This window comes from Bombus bifarius, unplaced genomic scaffold (genome assembly GCF_011952205.1).
Source record: "Bombus bifarius isolate JDL3187 unplaced genomic scaffold, Bbif_JDL3187 scf7180000008047, whole genome shotgun sequence".
NCBI classification, from domain to species: domain Eukaryota; kingdom Metazoa; phylum Arthropoda; class Insecta; order Hymenoptera; family Apidae; genus Bombus; species Bombus bifarius.
This window is the reverse complement of record NW_022884413.1, coordinates 1,854,212-1,875,903: the sequence shown is the minus strand read 5'-3', so window position 1 is coordinate 1,875,903 and position 21,692 is coordinate 1,854,212. Positions and strand designations below refer to the sequence as shown.

General features: G+C 35.1%; 3 protein-coding genes across 6 annotated transcripts; all 3 read left to right on the top strand.

Moving 5' to 3' along the window:
• Positions 1 to 3: 3 nt before the first annotated feature.
• LOC117207904 (microtubule-associated protein futsch-like) lies at positions 4 to 9,661 on the top strand. The gene has a single exon (XM_033448609.1). The coding sequence runs from the start codon at positions 31 to 33 to the stop codon at positions 2,989 to 2,991; it is 2,961 nt and encodes a 986-aa protein (XP_033304500.1). The 5' UTR covers positions 4 to 30; the 3' UTR covers positions 2,992 to 9,661.
• A 2,614-nt stretch (positions 9,662 to 12,275) lies between these two features.
• LOC117207867 (spermatogenesis-defective protein 39 homolog) lies at positions 12,276 to 14,728 on the top strand. Its single transcript, XM_033448521.1, has 9 exons — positions 12,276 to 12,548; positions 12,623 to 12,779; positions 12,911 to 13,092; positions 13,167 to 13,303; positions 13,372 to 13,399; positions 13,463 to 13,607; positions 13,683 to 13,924; positions 14,016 to 14,192; positions 14,266 to 14,728. Exons 1-9 carry the CDS (start codon positions 12,474 to 12,476, stop codon positions 14,389 to 14,391), a joined length of 1,269 nt encoding a protein of 422 aa, XP_033304412.1. The 5' UTR covers positions 12,276 to 12,473; the 3' UTR covers positions 14,392 to 14,728.
• Positions 14,729 to 14,979: 251 nt separating this feature from the next.
• Positions 14,980 to 21,207, top strand: LOC117207868 (microtubule-associated protein RP/EB family member 1). Of its 4 annotated transcripts, none has more exons than XM_033448522.1 (7): positions 14,980 to 15,452; positions 15,896 to 16,187; positions 17,682 to 17,913; positions 18,240 to 18,284; positions 18,831 to 18,919; positions 19,045 to 19,200; positions 19,297 to 21,207. In XM_033448522.1, exons 2-7 carry the CDS (start codon positions 15,921 to 15,923, stop codon positions 19,363 to 19,365), a joined length of 858 nt encoding a protein of 285 aa, XP_033304413.1. In that variant the 5' UTR covers positions 14,980 to 15,452; positions 15,896 to 15,920; the 3' UTR covers positions 19,366 to 21,207. The 4 variants fall into 4 exon arrangements, with proteins under 4 accessions (XP_033304413.1, XP_033304416.1, XP_033304417.1 ...); XM_033448523.1 differs by having other exon boundaries at positions 15,445 to 15,620; XM_033448525.1 differs by lacking the exons at positions 17,682 to 17,913; positions 18,240 to 18,284 and adding an exon at positions 16,584 to 16,848 and having other exon boundaries at positions 14,981 to 15,452.
• The last annotated feature ends 485 nt before the right edge of the window (positions 21,208 to 21,692 follow it).

Genomic DNA, 21,692 nt, shown 5'->3' with positions numbered 1-21,692 from the left:
CCGGAGGAAGCCCCGGCGGACGGGGAGCCAATGGTCCCGTGCGCCCAGGGTCGCGTCATCGTCGAAACGGCGCGTCCGGCGCTTCCGTATTTCGCCACGTGTACCAGTTATCGTCGGCAAGTGGCGATAACCAGCACCCCGATCGAGATAGCCAGTATATCTGGTACGTTCTCGAGTACCACACAGACCGATCAACAGTCAACGGGTTCTGGCAGCAACAGAGGCGCCATCAGTAAGATCCCGATGCTTCCGGCTCACAGTACCGCGGCCAGACCAGAAGACCTCGGTGTAACGCCCTGGTACCTCGAGGATTACCCTACCATAGATTCCTCGCCGGGGCCCATGGGCGATCGGAGCTCGTATCCCTCGTACTCGCACATGGACACGGAAATGAAGCCGGAAAGCACGTCCACGAGGAATAGCAGCATCGACAGCGAGGTACCACGACCTGGTCCAGCGAGTACCGCACCTAGGAAGGCGTACATGGATCTGAGAGACGCCATCGCTCTGCTGGACGAAACCTGCCCGAACCAGGAGCCCAGTCCGTCCCTCACGCCGAGAACACCCAGGACCCCGTTAACGCCACACCCGAGGAATAAACGGGCGCGATCTAAGAGCAGCGACAACTCATCGAACTATAGCAGCGAGAAATTAAACGATCGATCGTTCGAGAAAGAGGGTAAGGAGAAGAAAAGACCGTTTCTGAAGAAGATCGGCATCTCGAAGACGGAGGACAAGCCGTTCCTGGCGAAGCTTGCGCCTAAGATAACAGGCAAGCCTTACTTGGAGAAAATCGGGCCTAGCAAGGCGGTGGAGAAACCTTTCTTGGACAAAATTGGCTCGTCGAAGACGTTGGATAAATTCATATTCGATACTCCGCGTTATGAAAGGTGGGGCATTAAGAATGAAACGTGTGTGGAGGAAACAACGACGAAGACCGAGGAAACGAAGAAGGCGGAAGAGAGAAGGATTCAGAAGAACATGAGAGTGGAGCAATCGTTTGACGTTCAACGTAGAAGATCTGCTAAAGGTCCTTTGTTGAAGATGTATTCGTTCGAAACCGAGGATCTAGAATCGACTGTGCAAGTAAAGGAACTTCGAGATCCTCTCAGAGGTGCTTCTTTGGACGATGTCCTGGACTCCGGGCCTAGCTCTTTGCCATTGGATACTACCACCACGACGGAAGAGTCGCCTAAATTGGAAACAAAGGAACGGGCTAGCAATGGAGCTGAATTGCTCATGTGTCGCGTTACGACCAGCGAGGAAATCATTTTTACTAACGCAAGTGTCAGTTCTGATAAAGAACTTAATAGCTGGGACAATTCACCAAGAAAAAGATGGCTGCTGAAGAGAGATCCATCGACACCAAGGACACCTATTCATCGAAAGGTGATCCAAAACTCCCAAGCCGTTGAACAGACGCAAGATAGCGTTCCCAATTCGCCAGTGAAACGTCCAATCTCATCCGTTCTGCCAGATCAAAATGAATCACAAGCTGACTCATCGGAGAAAAATATTTATTCGCCAATGAAGACCAGAAGACAGACGTATGAGGACCTGCTAGACAGGAATGGCAAGGATCAGGGTGAAAAACCTAGCAAACAGGCGCAGTTTGAGAGAAGAGGCATTTCTTCGGATAATCTTTTGTCCAAGGATCGCTCTATCGCTTCTCTTGGATACCAAGAAAGAGACCATGTCGAAAAAACTAGGGAAGCATCGTCGGAGGATTCTCTGGCGCATAGGATAGGTCAGGAGTATTCCAAAGAAACGTTCAAACAGCTTCAGGATAAGTTTAAGTACCATGAAATTCCTACTGAAACGTACGCAGACTTCAAAAGACGCACAAGAGGCAATGTTCAGAGCATAATTGGAAGGCAACAGGAACGACTAAAAGCGAATAACATCGTGCCGGATGCTCGTGACAAAAGTCCCAAGGATCCTACGTCAAAAACAGACGAAGCGTCAAAGTCAGTAAGTTCGACTCCCGCTAAGATGGAAACAGATTCGACTTCGGGAAGCAAGAACGAAGTGGTACGAGTCCATGGAGGTACAGTTAGGTCTGTACTGAAGAAACAACAGGGAATAGATCACCCTAGTGATCAGGACTCGGATACTAATTCATCCATAAGGCGACCAAAGAGAAGGATCTTCCACGAACCGTCACAAGAGACGATGGACTTGCTGACTGAGCTAAGAAAGGTGAAAAGTTTGCTAAAGACTCCGTCATGGGAGAAAGAGGATCTTGAACTGGATAAAAAACCAGTTCGACAGCCTAAGCGTATTCTGCTGACTGACAAGGAATTCTGTCTGTCTGTTGAACGGGAAAATAGTATTCGCCGTCCATCGAGGGTGATCAATTCCCTAGAAAGAACAGAGGAAGGACAGCTTGATAGGAAGCAAGAGGAAGATGGGCAAAAAGAGAAAGAGAAAGAGGAAGAAACGAAAGAGTCCGATGGAGGAATTCCTGGCCCGGCTCTGTTTGAGAAGAAGTGTTTGTCGTTGGACTATGCCGACGAGGAAAAACCACAGAAACCAGAAGCTAGAGCTATTTCTTTGGCTTCTGCCAGGAATTTGCCTTCGGAGGTTGAGGAAGCGGTCGATTACTCGAATGTAGCGTTGATATGCGACTCCAAAAGCTATTCCTCCGATGTTTTCAACACTCCATCCGATGAAACTAACGAGAAAGAGCGCGGTAGCGACTCGGAGAAAAACGTTCCGAAGAATATGAGCCAGAATCACTGCGCTGAAGTCGATATCGCTATTCCTATCGATCAGAAGGCAAGCAGTCCGAAGGGTAGGGTTCAGATTCAGGGTAGGACTAGCGATCTTTACGAGATCATATCCCCGAGATCAACGCCATTCCGAGTAAAAAAGCGACTCGGCAAGATCTCTGTCGAGGAGACGGTCAAGCCGGAGAGTTTCACCCTAGGTTCTAAGGTCGACTGCCGATCCACCGTTGCCCAGAAACGGACCAAGTGCTTCCCTTTATAACGCACGCCGACCTGCCAGTGGGCGAAACGCTCTCTGACGACGTCCTGTGTTTGGCGTTCACTCTGAACGAAATTCGGGCCGAGAATAATGGCAAATCTGTTGGTCTCGTTTAACTCTTCTGATAAACATGGATAGTGAGATTGATCTTGGAGATTTGGAGAATTGTAATATGAGTGGTTGTAGACTGCTTCCGAATCCATCTTTAATTCTCGAGTACTGTTTTTTCGCTGTTTAAACAAATCTCTTTTTTCTTTTAACAGTGATCATAATAACAATAAGTTGTTCCAATAAGATTGAAAGATGATTATCTATGAGGAATTTCTGAATTCTGACAAGTGCTTCTGGTTATTGATCGTTAAATACAGCGATTCCGCCGCGGTTGTTAAGAATAAATTTAATTTGATAAATAACAAATGTGTTATAAAAAATTAAACGACGAGTATCAGGAGGGTTAACATGGCCTGGTGTACTGCCACGCCGTTATCTCGCTCTCAATTTCTATCAGGGCGAAAATAGCAATCAACGTTCGCAGTTGTTCTTGGGGATAATCACACGAACTTAAATTCAACTCTCGTTTCTTTTTTCTTCTTTCTTTTACCGACAAACGCAATCAAAAAGTACATAAAAGCAGGACGATAATATTTGCTAGGAAACTATCGAGAAGAACTTATCTACATTTTTGATTCTCAATAAAGTTATGATTTTCGGAACGTCCATTTTCTCCAAGATGCAAGCGATTAGAGATGGAGAGAATTTCCTTGAGGCTCGAGAGTCGTCAGTGCTTCACACTTACGCAGATAATATTCTAAAAACGCATCCCGACCACTTTTTACCCGACGTTTCGCGATAGGAAACGGCTCGAAGAAGCTCGACAGATCGACGCGAAATTTTCCACGCAGTGTATTATATCCGAACATCCGACAACGACGAAAAAACGGTGTCGCGCGCACACTTCCGCCTGTCGAGCAGTGCCTTGTTCGTGGATATATTTATTTAGACAAAAATGAGAAAAAACAAAAAAACGAAGAAAAGATTAAGCGAAAGAATTACGAAGAATCCTATCGAACGATAATTAAGTAAAAATGAAGAAAAAAAGAGAAAAAAATCACAAAAAAAATATATATATAATATATAATATATATTCCGACTGCGGGCCGGATTTTCTGAATGGGTCCATGGAGTTGTGCTTTCGATTACGCGCATCACGAATGCTCTTCGACGAATTTTTGAGAAAAAGGAAACTTTCGCCAAGCTTCCGAAATTATATGCGAAAGCAGAATGACATAGAAACGCGAATTTGTACTCTTTTCGAAAATCTATTTGGATCAAAAACTTCGTTCAAGTTAGTTATGCTGCTTGAATTCGACGGATCAGTAATAAGACTTTAAGTTTGAATTCGTACAAGTCGAGTTACTTAACTTTCCATTCGATAATTTGTCTTTAGGTGAATATTTCTAATGGAAAGTAGAGGAGGGAGCAGTTGCGTACGTAAATGAAACGTTAATTATATAATTATAAACATAATTTGTAAAATCCATAAGTATAATTGTAAACGTAATTTGTAATCTATCCTGTGATGTATATCGTATAACGTAAGGCAAAATCACCTCAATGGAGATTAAAGCTGTCCTAGTAAGAAGAAAGTAAATGGCGTAAAATCCTCGCGTCCGCGAGCAAACTTCGATTTACTCGAATTCGAATTGTTTGAACGTGGGTAACTCGGCTAATCTGAACGAAGTTAAAGGGGACGATCGTGAACAGAAGAGACTAGGGAATCTCGCGAGAGAGTGCAACTCCCACGCTTGCCAAGCCTATTCCCTGTTCGGCGAAGCGCGTGACGTTTTAACGACGTAAAGAAAAACGTAATATATTATATTGTATCGGAGAATAACAGATTGTTACGTTCCTCTTATAATTTTCTAGAGGTAGATAGGATCGATAAACGACACTCAATGGAATAATACGGAAAGTAAAGAATAAATGTAGATATATAAATATAAATATATATATATATATACACACACAGGCAAAAAATACAATGACACGTAAGGAAAAAAAAAAAAGAAAAAGTGGTACATACTATCGTTACTCCGATGGAATATTTGTACGTATTCTATATACTATATATATATATATTATATATATGACTATTAGAGACTAAAGCGAGTTGGTATATATGTATATATATACTTGCCACGTGGTGTATACGCGTATGTATATATAAATATATATATAGAAGCGTATGTGTACCTAAATAGGTGTACTTGTACGGATCCTATAGTTGACGAAATGTGCCAAACAAAGATACGATTTATTGTATGTTATGGAGTTACTTTTATATACATATATTTATACAGAGGGTTTACGTAAAGTATATAAAACCCCGAATTGAAGATTCTTAACGTATTCTAAGTGTAGAGAAACTCTGTCAATGTGGTACGCGGCGTGAAGTACGTCGCGCCCTTTTGTTTAACCGATGTACAGGATGGTCCACTTATTACGATCCTTTCAAATATCTCTTTTATATTTAAGGAGAGAGAAAGGAGAAATATCCATAATGCCGATGACACCAATAGGCTGAAAAGTTATTCGAAATATAATTTACAAAAGGAACGATCTATCGCAATTAAATATTCAATCGATTCAATTGGCATATAGAAATTCTGAAATGCCACGTTTGCAATTCAATGTGAAATTTTGAGCGATCAACGCCATACGATTATATTAATACCGAATAATTAATTTATTTACGTTGATTGTTGACCATTGCTTTTCTCATCCAAAAAACTGCAACCATCGATAACAAAAGATAACAGTGTCTTTTTTGATAAACCGATAAAATTCTAGCTACAGAGTATCAACCGCAAGAAAGCTGAAATTATAGCGAATTTTAATCGACGAGTGGACTCGCGTAAACCTGAGTTCATCTCGCGAGACATTTGCCTTCGTAAAGTTGTAAAAATCGTCGTCCTTCGCCGTCTATCTTCTTCGTTATCGAAAACGGAGTATACTTGAAGTGATCGTGGTTTATGGATTATCCTCCATATATATGCGTATATATAATAAACGAATGTGTATGTGAGTAGAATAATAAGAGAGCAGAAAATTCGCGCAGTGTCGGTAGAACAGATATTAATCGAGCTCAAACATCGTCTTCGATTCGAGGAATTATAGATTTTGAAGAAAACGCTCTGTATCGTTACGTGAGCGCGGACGCATCCACACGATCGTAGGTGTTTAAACGCGCGTGTAACAAGTACACGCGAATTGTCCATTGCACAGGTGAAGGTGCTCGTGCAGATTACGTGTACACGTTCGTGTACCTATATGAGCGGATATCGTATATGGTACTTACACGTACACGCATTCTCATCGACTGTAATTTTATTTCAAAATCACTATCCACCCGTGGTACTCGTTGTTTCTCCGCCAGTTTACCCCTTTTTCTTTCGACGTACTGAAATTTAGAAAATCATAGAAACTTGCTATTTTAACGTCTCTGCGATAATCGTCGGATCGATTAAGGAATCTTTTCCTGAAATTATTACTTTTTATCGTAAGATCGTGGTAACTTAGCTTCTTTGATTATTCTCCGACTTTTGAGAATAATTCGTGAAATAATCGAATAATATAGTTTCTTCTCTGTTTGCTCGGTCTTTTTTCTTTTTAATTATAGAAATTTAATTATAAAAATTCGGTCATTTTGCGCGAAGAAACTTAATTCGTTATCAGAGTTAAGATTTTTCTTATCTGATACGACGGTAAAGTGTATCGTTGATCGATTCGTACGAATCTGTTAGAATTAAAAGCAACGAGTACCTACTTGCCCGTATGAAACATAATTCACGATTTTCTTGTTCGGTAAACCCCGTGCAATGCGCATCGTTTACGTTCGACAAAGTGCAATCAAAAAACATGGTGAGGCAGGGTTCGCGTTCTAATTCGGGGCATAAATCGTCCAGACTCGTTCTTAACTCGGAAAAAGTGAGAGGAACATCACAACAGCTATCCGTCCATCTTATCGGCTGTCCATGCTCTTCGTCTGTGTGCGTACCGCTAGAAACGCGTGCTTCTCGTCTACGTATATAGTTGTCTATGTAGAACATCCTTTGCTTTGCCATAACAAGATCGGATGAAATTGAGAATGATAATCGAAGAAAAGTTATTTTCATTTATAAGAAAGACTTGAATAGATGCTGCACTGTTTAAGAGAAATTTAAGGATCGCGTAATGTAGCAGAAGAATATAAATTTGGAAGAATATCAAGGGAATCTAGAAACAGAGTATTCTGCTAATAATTACGAAGAAAAGAATTTTTTTTAACAAAGTAAAAAAAAATCTCGGAAACTAACTAAAAATCATCGAACAAAGTTTCATCGACTCTTTCGGGTCTTGAAATTTGATTTACAAAATGAAAAGTTTCCATACTTCTGGTGCTGAAAATTTAGAGAAAAGATTATTTAGAATTAGCAAATAAAAAGGATATTCCTTAAGGATAATCTATGTCAGGCACAGAGGACCAGAAATGAAAAATGAATTTTGCCTCAATGGACGACAAATCGAATCGTAGATATTCGGAATAAAAGCAACGCAAGGTAGATGAAAAGCACGCAGATCCGTTCTAAAGTATTAAAAGACACAGATCAAAGATTCGCGAGGAGTAGAGATCGTTGTATTCGGGTTTTAAACTAAGTACGTTTCTTTCTCGCGGGCGAGATTTTAGCGGCCGAGAACGAAACCCTAAACACGTCCATTCGTCACGGTCGCATGCATGAACTTTTAAAGTTTTATTGAAGAAGAATTTATGGGCCGTATTAGAAAGTTAGCCGTACGATTTTCTTATTCCCGCTGGAAATTTTCGCGCTCGAATGAATTTTAACGATTTTACGCCCCAATCAATCGGAGATTGTTTTTATTCGATTATTCTATCACATTTTACTGGAGATTTTATCGAGCTTCGTTGCTACGAAAAAATAACGAAGATTCTTTTAAAAAAGAAAGGATTTCTTCTTTCTTTTTTTTCTTTTTTTCTTTTGTTCGTTACTCCTGACGAATTTTTTCTATCGTTGTTTGGCCGAATGGTTGCTAATGTTTTAATATTTCAAGGGAAAGTGGAATACCGAAGTGTGGTATTATAAAAACGGGAAAGATTTTGATATCGAATGATTGGATAGTTGTTGTTACACTAAAATATATAGTATATTTTATTTGTTGTAAAAGAAAGATAATATATGAATGCACATGTGAGACAACGCAGATGCTTTTGAAACATAAACGTACGAATACTTGGACTAATCGACAATATGATGGAAATGACCTAACGTTTAATGTTTCTTTCAAGCTCGTTGAAAGCATGTACAGATTTATTAGATTTTTTAAATGTTGAATGTTTATGTTGTCCAATTGAAACTGTATTCTAAGCGAACGAATCTCTTGCAAGATGTACTAGACTTGAAGATACGTATCGTTCGAGCTTCGAGTATTTAAATTACGCGCGCAATTCACAAGCCGAATCTCGGAACTTTGGACGCGTATGTCTTTCAGACGATGATAGTTCTTTTTCTTTTTTCGTGTGCGATTTTTGGCAATAAAATTAAACGTCTCGTTTTACGTGTATGGTAAGGTGCAGAAATCCCTATTTCTATGGTAAATGCCAAAGAATTAAAAAATACGGAAACAAGAGAGAAATGCGGTAAAACAGAGGAACGACGTATCTCTGCGTTTTTTCTTTTTCTTAAAAGGGACATTATTTTTCTTCGAGTAGCGGGAAACATCTGATTGCAATTCGTATATATGAGAAAATACATTTTTGACATTCTACTGCTCTGTTCGAGTCAATAGAATCTTCGTCTAAATATTTTTTCCTTCGTCTTCTTTTTTTTCTTTTTTTTTTAAGATATCATACATCGCTTAAATAAAGTTAAATTAAAAAACACTTAGTCCCGCTCTGTAAGCGTCGTTCCTGTTATTGTTATTTAACAAACACTTTGATTATAATTTTCGAAAAATGACGAACGAAGCAAGAATATAGCGTACTCGTACAATTTGTAAAAGTTCCACTAAACAAAAATGAATTTCATAAATCTGACTGTCACCACATGACGAATGCATAAATTTTCTAATCTGGTTAACCGCTTACGACGAAATGAAAATTTGTAATGCGGGTTCGTCACAAAAGTGAAGAGAAATTAATTTTTATTAGATATAATTATCAATCAGATTCGAGTGAATTTGATTGTAATAAGAGTATTGGTATTTTTGCATTGTTAATATCACGTAATTATAATATATAATATAGCGATACACGTAAAATGAGATTGCAACGCGAAATAGAAAGAAAAAGAACGACGTTGTCGCGAATCAAGTGACAGGATGAATTTTTTAAAGCACAAGACGTTAAAGCGTTCAAGAACTCATTTTCACCAAATTTGTCATATTTGCAATTTCTCCCTTCCGTGCATCGTTTTGCCCGAAAAAGTACGAGATGCCATGAAAAAACGTTGAGAACGAGTTCTAAATGCAATCCATTTATCGAACTGACATTAAATGGCGAGCGAATGAGCGACGTTTTGTAAATTGTGTGATAAGTGATTTAAATAAAAACACGATGTGGTACATTTTGTGTAACATTGGTACATTGTTGTAAATAATAAATAGATCGTATGTTGTATTGCGGCTATTCCGTTTATCCCCGCCCCCTTGTTAAAATCCACAGTCTAATCGTGATTCTACTTTTAATAATTTACAATGTAATGACATACATATCGCGATATTTCGATGAAAAACTCACGTTACAAAATACATTTTATAAAATATCTTACAGTTGTGGTAGAATGTGCCAGCTTCTGTAAAATCATATTTTTCTACTAGCTTACAAAATAGTTTTTCTTGAAGAATGAAGAAACATTTAAAAGTTTAATTGAATATTAGAAACAAATTTCGAATTTCGAGATTCAGAACATTGTTACAAAGTTCCTCCATGCTACTTCTCATTAAAGGATTGGGATGAGTCATTCTAGGATCGCTGAACAGGCCATTAGATGATTAAACGGTTGATTACCTTTAAATAAACGTTTATTCAAATCTTTAGTAATGTACAAGATAGATAAATTATATAAATCATATAATTCTATTATTAATATTGATATAACACAATTCAATAACGCTGCGTGTCTTATAATATTGTTATAAATTAATAATTTCAATTCTATTCCTAGTTCTATTTAAAAATAATTGATATATGCAAAAGTAACATACTTCCTAACCTCTAACTTCACAGAAAAGGGAACTAACAAGATCTATGGCTAACGAATGGCGTGCTTTGAACAGCGTGCAGATGTTCTCATTGTTAGATCGTCCACGAGTTGCGAGCGGTGATCCTTCCTACGATTCAAATTCCCGAATACCGGATCTATAATTTCGACTTGTTTCTACTTGCTCAATGGCAAAAAGAAATAAAATTAAGGAATTAATAGAATATTTAACTATTAATAAGAATTTAAAATCTTATATTCAGTAATAAAGGATGTTAGACTGATACAACTGTCAGAAATCTTATATGCTATGAAATGTACTAATATAACACAATGGTAACGCTAAGAATTAATTGATAACTCAATGGAAATAGTAACGCACAAGAAATTACGTAACGAAAAAATAAAGCCGCGAAGTCCAATGATACAGACCCTTTTATATCCTGATTTTCGCCGTAGCGGAGAGAGTGACCTATGTACAGGCGTAACTTTCCTTTTACTGATATCAGGGGTAACAACAGACCTCGCATTTGCATACCTTCAGGAGTCAAATACAGAACAACGATAGATCGGCATCACAAATATCACATCTATTTCGTACATTGCTGATGACGTAATTACTGGCGTGTCGTCTGTGATGATTCCTATATTCACCGTAGGAAATCGCAGAGGATGTAAGAAACATCCTGAATTTTTGACAGGTCGGTATTTCATAACCTAAGACGCAAAGTTCCATTTAATGTAACGATTCTGCGGCAAACTGTTTTTCTAATCCACAACCAGCAGCATTGCTGCAGACTAAACCAGAGAGGAAATAAGAGTTCTCACGCTTATGAATCTGGTTGTTCTCAGACTAGTACTGCACCATGCGGTCAAATGCTGAAGTCAACTAAAGCTAGCATTTACAAGAACCTATAAAATTAGGGATCTGTCTTGTTTGATTGCACACTAGCATAGACAAGAACCTAAAGAGTTCGACGCTACAAGAACCTATTTAACTATATAGTTCTACGGAAAAGTTCATATCTGCTTTTCTATCCGAAATAAACAAGTATAACTAGACAAGAGAATGATAAAATCGCCTAATAATGATTAATAATGATGTTAGTAAAAATATAATTCTAAAAAAGTTAAAAATAAAAAAATGTAACTAAATGAAGGTAAAAATAAAAAAGTAGGGAAAGTATCTAACTTTAAACTTAAATACATAGGTTCTTGTATATCCTAACTTTAATTGACCTCAGCACTTCACCACATGGTATACTGTGAGACAATTAGAACTATGGGCATGAGCACTCTTTTTTCATCTCTGACTGGACAAAACAATAGGGGACACAAGACCATAATTTTGTGTCTCTTAAAGCACTTAAAGCTCTTAAATAGAATTGTTTGTGAATAAACAATGTGTACCTTCTTATAAAGTGTTATAAAAATTATAAAAAATTCATTTCATTACTTCCATCATGTGTTACTTTGTTGAAATTGTTTTGACTATTCAAAATCAGCGCTCTATGTATGCTGGACAATACAAGAAACTTTCCATCCTCAAATCTGGAAATATCACCACCGCAGGAGTTCCTAAACCTGTAAATACGACCGTGCCTTCGATGCTTTCGCCGAAGGGTGGCGTTAAATACAAAATTCTAATCCTAGTCTCGACACTCGCTAGGGAAACTGTCTGATAATTGAGTCGTGTCTAATCGCAAAATGTCAACCTTGAAAGATCAATATAGTTCGCGTTCTTGCGAGACAGAAATAAGCAGAGTGTCTCTGTCTCTGTCTGAGATATTCATAGAACTGGAATCTTCTTGTCTTTCATGTTGATTTTTCACAACTAGTCACGACTCAATTTTTGGACAGTTTTCCTTAGGCTTTGGGTTTCGGTATATCGGTGTCGAAATTTGCTTATATGATGGTATATACGAGTATGATACAAATGCACATTTTCCTCTCGCCGTGCATACGGACGTTTCTCCCATCAAAAACATCGAAGGAAGAAATGTGCGTATAGTACGACCATTTGACCGCTAGAGGTGGTAATTTGCGGAATGTACTTTTGGCTGAATTTCTTTCACGCTCATCGGCGACCTCCCTACTCACCTCTCTGGTTCCATAAATAATAATAAGATGTTAGACTTGTGTCATACGTCGTCTATGATTTAATATCTGATGTTTCAGTGTAATAATTCATAAATATATAAATATTATTATTTAGACAGAATTGAAATCATGACTTCTACTAAAGATGATGAAGATTTTTGGTACAGTAGCGAGAAACGATCTTTCTGTTTCGAAAATAACGAGGTTGAGTTCACAAAATTGCCATTGATAGTAATTTTTTGTCACTTTAACCAACAATTAATGATATTAAATAACAGGTAGATCAATTGTTTGGAGTATCAAAGACCGATACAGATAAATTATGGGCTGGTATCTCTAACACGTCGACTGCGGACGGATCTTTAAAATCTACTAATGATTATCAACCACTTAAGCCTATGTTATCTATTATCTCAGAAAAAACACTTTCTTGCAGTACGTCAGTAAAATCACACATAAATCAATTCTTGGTGCAGTTGCTTGAATTTTCATTATTTCCATTAACTGATAGGTTTGATACCAAAAACAAAGACATATATTATATGAGCACCTTTCACGTTTCATAGTTTTAGCTACGGATAAATTCCAAAATCTTCATCCAGAAACAACAGGTCTACAACCAGATATTACTCTTAGAAAAATTTTACTTGGCCAACCATATTCTTTGGAACAATATAAATCGCTTGTCAGTAAAACTACCTTATTAGATGCAGCGATAATAAGTGGTGATGGAAATGCAATTTTAATAGTAATTTTTGGTTTCTACAATTTCCATAGTACCTTAAAATATTTTACATACTCTAAATAAAATAAATGTTTTAGATTATTTTATTCCTTACAAAAACTCTTAAACGGTCTTTAGTTCAGAGAATATTAGCAGAAAGGCCAGATGCTGTCAATGTTTATATAAGATATCTCTCCATAAGAATGCAAATAAATGAAATTATAGACATTTTAACGTATGTATTGCACTATGTATATTGCTATATTATTTTCTACATTTCTAATTAATTTGTCATTTTTACAGAATGCTAGGACAACCAATGGATGCAGCTGTAAGTTTTGATATAACAAAATTTTTAACTCTGCAAAATCACAGTAAATTCGTCCTATTTTAGATGAAAACTTTACACATTATCATAAAAAATACTCGAGATCCTGATAGATTACTAAACAAACTTCGAAATAGTTATAAAACACAATTTTCAACTTTAACTGATTGTAAAGAAGCTTTATTTGTCCAATCCTACATAAAGTTACTTGGTAACTATCTTTCTAGTATAATTTCAAGAATTTTGATAAATTATATATTAAGTAGATATCTTTTAATACTATTAGAATGGCAAATGGTAGCAAAAGTAATCGATGGAAATGAAGATATTGAACTAAATTCATCAGTTCTTGACTGTCTAAAACACGCGTGTAAAGGTCACTGGGATTTGCCAGAGGGTAAATTAATGTCTCCTACAATTTTATCTCAACAGCATGATGTGTCTCCTAGACAGTATCAAAAGGTTGTATTAGAAGTTAAAGCAGCAGCTAAAGAATGGGATGATGTTGATCGATTACTTGTAACAAAGGCATGTTTTATATTAAAATTTTGTAAATTAATAATAATTAATGACATAAAAAAGTGGATAATGAAGACCATTGTTAATTTGTAAATACTAGGGATGGCTAGGAAGTAAAAAATTGCAAATTCATCTTCCTATCGAAGATGTACTAAAGATATTGCATAAAAATAGTGCACCTTTCGAGGTTCTCGAAAAATACTTAAAATATGTCGATAATATAGAGAGGCGATTGGAATTGTCAAAAAATATGCATTGTTTTAGAATAGCAATTGATGTAAGTGTACAATTATTCGAATATTGGCACTAAGAAAAACTGACGTATTATGAATTTTATATCTTTTTCATAGATACTTGTACAACAAGCAGATCGTACGGCATTAATGGAATATAAAACAAAATTACAACCTCAATCCGAAGAATATTTTTACGCGGAAAGCGCGTTACGATTGCCATCGGTTAAGTGGAAAAGCTAAAACTAATTTTATTTATATTATACTGTATTTAAATATTTATTACCCGAAAAACGTAACTATACATTTCCACAATTAATTTTTACTAATTTCCTTATAAAGTATATTTATATATAAATTACAGCGACTACAAAAAATATTTGTATATCAGTGTATTTATTGCAGAATTATATACCAATTAATCAAGTCCAAGTATATTAAATATCATTTGGTAATACTTCCGTATGAGTAAAAATTTAGTACTGCGAAAATAAAATGTAGAATCTGATAAAAAAACTAAGATAACTGTACCAAATTATGCATATAAATACTATTTAAATATTTATATATTTATAGAATACATGTAGTTGTAATCACTGATACCTGCTAAAACCTGCCTTATCAGTGAATGTGATTATAAACAATAAATAAAAAAAGAAAAATGTGACTACAAATATTTTTTATAACCAGCATATTTCGTTTATGTCATTTCAAATATTCTCGAAGAATATTGAAGATAAAAATATCAATCCTGTATGATCGAACGATAGCAAAATTCATGATAATTGCCCGCTCAACGCTTTTGTCCAAGAAGACCGCTATGATTGGCGAGTTGCAAAGATTAGCTTCGCGATATGGCACACACCTTGTGAGTCAGGATTAAACGTTTTATCTACTCTCTGTTAACGGATATCGTGAATTCTTCGATTTTGAACGTATCTCGGAGCAACGAACTCGCCTGCCGGCGACTGAAATCTCTGGATCGCGGTTATATTCGTTTGTTAATTTCCATTGACACACGCATGAAATTTTTGTTGCTACGCGGTCGATTCGACGGAATAGCTGAATCGGATACGCGGTAAAAATAAATACGTACAGTAAAAAGCGCAAAAGAAGGATCACCGTGATAATCGTGCTTATTTTTCGGATGAAATTCAGTGCAGTACACGTGCATCATCCAATCGTTGCCGAAGGAACCGTTAGAAGTTTCAGTCGTGTGCGCGTTTGAACGATCTAGTATACATTTGTCATCTACGTGCGGAGAACCACTCCCGATTGGTGTTACGGTGTTTCCGCGATACTTGGTAAGTTATTATACCATTCCAGCATCTTAATGGTCGAAAAAAGGATAAAGATATTAAAATTTAATTACATTTCTATGCTTTGAATCGGTTGCTACTGTTACATCTTGCAAAAATATGCGTAGCACAAAGTCGTGGCATGTCGAAGAAAGAGCCCCGAATATGTCGACGGTCAGTGTTTCGAGCCAAAAAAGTGAATGGAATGTTATTCCTTTTAAGTCTGCTTCGAGATCAATCGTATAAATAATATCAGTGATCGTTTTTCGATCGTCTAATGAATTTGTTATATTAGATCACTGTGTTCGCCACTGGGCTTTTAGAACTTGATTCTTTCTTTATGTATTATATCTGTTTTGCATTGTATCAGTATAATGATAATGTACAGTTTCGCTAACTTACAATCTGTTTCATGTTTTTTCCCTATCTGTTGAATCGTTATGTTTTAGTTACCGTTAAAAGAAGAGTACCAATATGGCTGTTAATGTTTATGCAACAAATGTGACAACTGAAAACCTGAGTCGACATGATATGTTGGCATGGGTAAATGACTGTCTGCAGTCATCGTTTACCAAGATCGAAGAGTTATGTACTGGAGCTGTTTATTGTCAATTCATGGATATGCTTTTCCCTGGAAGCGTTCCATTGAAGAGGGTCAAGTTCAAGACTAACCTCGAGCATGAATACATACAGAATTTCAAAATTTTGCAAGGTGGTTTCAAAAAGATGAATGTAGATAAGGTAAGTAATACAAAGTTATATGAAGTTTATGCAATGAGAATCTTAAGTAAAAGATTTTTAATGTTTTTGAGAATTCTTTTAAGATTCAAAAGTTGAAATGTTTTAACATTTAGTATTCTGTGTGACATTAATTTTGATCAGAAAATGTGGGATTGACAATAATAATATCAAAACAAAAAGCATTATTTATAATTATAAGATTTTACTTGTTAGGAAACTTAGAAAATATAATAGTTTAATATAGATAATGAAATAAGACACTAGTGTCAAGGTAAGCTGAAGTAATGAAACAAGATATTCTGACAATAGATGGAATTATGTTGCTTCATTGAAAAGTGTTGTACAAAGTGCCAATAAACATAAAACTATAATTCAATTGTTATGAAAATGGTTCAGGTAATACCAGTGGACAAATTGGTAAAAGGCCGCTTTCAAGATAATTTTGAATTTCTACAATGGTTCAAGAAGTTCTTTGATGCAAATTATGATGGCCGTGATTACGATGCTTATGAAGCTCGTGGTTGTACACCATTGGGTTCTGGTGTTGATGGAACCCATAATTTGTCAAATCCTCAACTGGTACCTTTACCACCTCAATCAAAGCAGATGCAAATGCAACAAAAGCATACGCAGCAACGTAACATTGCCCCTCGTCAACAGGGTACAGCAATATGGTGTCAATTTAATAGTATTGCTTTTTGCATGTCATATATTTTTACCTATATTATTTAAAAAATTGTCTAATTAAATGCTACATCAAATTTTATTACGATTATATGTAATTGCATTTATAAAGTATAGTTGAAGGCACCATTTGCTTTTGCAGTTTTAATCACATGCAAGTGTACAGTTAAATGGATTGAAATTATTTTGTAGCACAATATCTTTTTATTATTTATCCATTTTATATGTAAGCAGATATCTATTTCTCCATTATATTTAGTTTTACAATAGTAAGATATTGCACATGCTTTAATTATGAGTAGCTTGTTATTCATGATCATCAACATATGAATAAAATTTCTAAGACAGTTATTTACTACAGTAGTAGAATGGTATCATGACTGTTATTTTTAACAGTCTATAAATACACTCAAGTGGGGGGTAACAGATTGTCTTAGGAGAATAGAATAGACTGGACTTTCTTTAATCTTCATACTGTATCTAGGGAACACAATTTCTGTTGATGTATAACAAGTGATACACAATTTATAATTTGATTAAAATCTGTTAAATATAACATATAATTTTTAATTTTATATATAATTTAATATCAGGCCTTTCTATTGATAAATTTACAGTTTAAAAATAAAGTTCTAATAATCCTTGTATTCCCCTTATTTATTTTATTATATTTTGTTATTTTAACTTTTTTATTTCATGTTTTAAGTTTTCATATATAGAAATTATTAATATCGTCAAAACATTTTTCTTATGTTAATTTTTTTGTTAATTTATTATTTTGTTCCACATGCTTTTTGCAATCATTTGCAGATTGTTCCAATTGATAAACTGGTGAAAGGCAGGTTCCAAGACAACTTTGAATTTTTACAATGGTTCAAGAAATTTTTCGATGCAAACTACTCCAGAACAGAGCCATACGATGCACTTGCTATGAGAGGAGGAGAAGCCATGGGTAGTGGTGGAAATAATGCACCGCATGGCACTAATGCAAAACGCACCACACCACGTGATGTAAATTCGACTAAACCGGCCGCTCGTATTGGTACATTATTTCACAACTTTTTTCTTTTATATCATTTGAAGTTGCGTTGTTAAAAATAACGCGAACATTTGCCAAAAATAATTTATTTTTAAGAATAATGAGAAAATTAACATATTGATTCCCTTCTAATTTACAATCAACATGGCCTGGTTTTGCTTAATTGAAAATAACAATTAAAAAATATATATAATTGCCAAAAGATACGATATATAGTCAAATATTTACTTATTTTTTTGTATACGAATATTTTCATAATACAAATTGCAAACATGAAAAGACAATGGGCTTGTGTGTCCTAATAACATGAGAAAAATATTTCGCTTCAGGTGAGGATCCTTCGCCTCCTGTACCTACAGCTAACGTCAAGTCTAGTAATTATTTTTTTTTTGTCTTCAATATTTTTATGCTCGTTTCTTTTATTTCTTTAGGTTTTGGAGGGTTTAAAAAAGGGTATCTTACCCAACAAACTTGTTTTAGAATTCTGACGTTTCTTGGGAGTAGTTTAAGAAGTAGTTTAAATTTAATAAAAAAAAAAAAGGGAAGATTTATAATTTTGGTTGTCCATCCTTCATTTAACTGTTTAAGAAATCATGTAGATATTGCTTTATTTATTTGCTAATCATAAATACTGTGAATAATCATCTTAATGCATGCTCTTTATCTTGTTTTATTGTACAGTTCACTGTATAGATTATGCTTCTATTATTTATATTTAGTATAGTTACACTGCTTGTTGTAAGGACATCCACACAGTATTATTTTAATATTAAAGTAGATTTGTTATTAAGTGTATATAATTCTTTTGTGATTCATAATATCTTTGTAAATACGATGAATGTCATATTGCATCTGTAGAGATTATTATGAATAAAAACGACAAGTGACTTAAAAAATAATGTATCAATTTTCGCATCTAGTTAACAAAGCTCCGGCTCATCGTCCGCAAGCGAAAACAGGCGTGGGAAATCGTGTCGAATCTGGAAAAGTTGAAGAACTTAGTGCCCAGGTATGCGGCAAACCATAAATATTATAATTCATATATTATATAATATTTAATATACTTCTATTATATATAATATATTATATATTATTATTTATAATCATAATACTATTTATAATAATTTCTCGTAGTTGATGGAATTAAAAATGTCGTTGGATGGGCTGGAGAAAGAAAGAGATTTCTACTTTGGGAAATTACGCGATATCGAAGTTATGTGCCAAGATTGTGATAACGGAGATCCTCCCCCAATAGTACAGAAAATCTTAGAAGTCCTTTATGCAACAGAGGTATACTTCATACTTCAATGACACATATACATATAACTGATATCATGTTATAAAATTACATTATGTTACGTTGTTGCTATTTCTTTGATTATGCAGGAAGGGTTTGCACCACCAGAAGAACTGGAAGGAGACGGTCTTGCGCCAGATGACGAAGAAGAATATTAACTTCACTTTTTTTTGTACAATCATTATAAAAAGTACGACAGCAAATTGTCCAAGTGCGTTTCAGTTTATTATCTATTTGTGAGCCAGTATCAGTACCCTTCGCATAATTGATAAGCTACTTTGTATAGCTATTTAAGCATTTCCGCCTTTTCATTTTCGTTACAAACGTTTTCACCGAGAGTTCATTAAAAGATTTGCACGTATAATTAGGGTAGGAAAGTACATTAAATAAATGCACTTGAATAACTTGTACTCTACGACAAGTAATTATTAAGGGTCAAAGAAAAGAAAAAACAGAATTAGCAGTTCATATATTGTCATAGTTCTTTATCGTAATAAAAATAACGGTAGAGCTTTGAACATCGATAACTCTCAAAATATGAAGAGGAAAAAAAAGAAAATAAGGGAAAAATATTTTTGGATGCAGATACTCGACGACTATCTGAATCCAGTTTGTTATACAGTAATTTTATGTTAACTATGTTCAATAACGTGTGAGTGTTTTTGTTTGTAAATGCACTACTGTTTTTATCGATAAATAGGTGAAATCTCGTCGGTTTGTCCTTTTCGTACATTGTTGTAGTTCTTTGAAAACCGTATTTTATGAGCGCATAATCTATAGTGTAACTGTTTCAAACCTGTTTACCTTGTGCAATTGCGACACAATGCGTATGATACAATCGATTATTTGTTAACAATTGAAACCATTAATTTTTCACCGATCATAGATGTGAAATACGATATATGATATAATATGTCGAAACTGATTCTTGAAACGCATTAAATTGAATTCCCCAAATTTTATACACACCTTTCGTTTTTTCTTTTCTTTCTTTCTTGTTTTTTTTTTTTTTTTAATTAATGGAAGATCATAGTTTATGCTATCATTGTATAATTTATAAACTCATAGATACGATTGCGATCTAAAATCTAAAAAAAGAAAAAGAAAACTGAACGAAACACGAATAACACATGTTTCTTGAGAAATAGTATGATTACAAGTAAAAACGACGATGATATTCACTTCTGTTTCCAGCTAATTGAATTTTGGAGATGCGAACGATCGTTCGATTTGGAAATTGGATTGACTGTCTGGTTTTGCAGAAATATTTATTTCACGCGAGTAAGACGACAATCGTCTTCGCATCTCCACGATCCGTCTTTCAGAACGAGAATGGCCTTAAAAACCAGCGATAAACTTGAGATTACAGAGGAAATACTCGAATTATTAGAGAGCAAACGCAAAGTGTATCTCCGAGCAGTACGACATAATTGATAAACGAATTACGTTGCAAGTACGAGGAAACGCTTGGCTTCTGAGAGAAAAAATAAAAAGATAAAACACAAGTAAAAAAAAAACAGGAATTAAAAAGAAAAGCTAATGAAGAAAATTTGTAAAATTATATGGTCAGAAAGGGATTGAGTGAGAGGAAACGAGTGAAAGGGAAAATCAAGCACGTAAGCGAAAACTATGCGAATAATTTGCTACGTGCCATGGTATGGCTGGGTAATACGTATGTCTTTTGAAGTCGTCAGGTTCAAAATCCATCGTACAGAAACGACAAATTATGCATTCGACATATTTTAGTTTTCTCTTAAGAATTAATCGAATATAAATCTTAAGATACGCGTCGATCATTGTTACTATCGTTTCTATTAGGATAATAATGCTCGTGTTAATTAAGTGTAACGACTATAAAAAAAGACGAAAGATACACGACGCACTTTAACTTGCGCTAAGGTTTATTGCTCTATGTGTGCGTATATAGCGAGCCATTGCGAGAATGTGCTTCAAAATTTGAAATTTTAATGGTGAGGTAATAAACGTTTAATAGGATTCAACATTGCATGGTTTCCTTTTTTTTAATCTTTGAGTATGAGGATTGAAATTTTCACATATTAAGATTTCATATTAAAGTAGAAAATATTTAAAAAATATTTCTTGATACTACTTTTCGATTGTTTATCATTTACAATATAATATGTGTCATATATTGCTTTTTTAAAAATATTTGACATCACATATATTGAGAATTTATTTGGGTCAATTTGTGATGTTTCAAATTCTACATTGTCGTATTGTTGCTGTAGTATATATATATGTATATCATAGATCTAAGTGTTTTTAATTTATTGCAGTTAATCATGCTGCTTCATTTGTTAGTATTTCAATTTTTCTTGTGCCCTTATAAGTCTGATTTTATCAATAATATCTATACCATTAAAATTTTAGTGTATCAGGAGAAATGGGAGTATTTTATAAGGTAGATAACGAACTACGCGTAAAAGAATTAAGAATTACGAATACGTCGATAAGTTTTTTGACA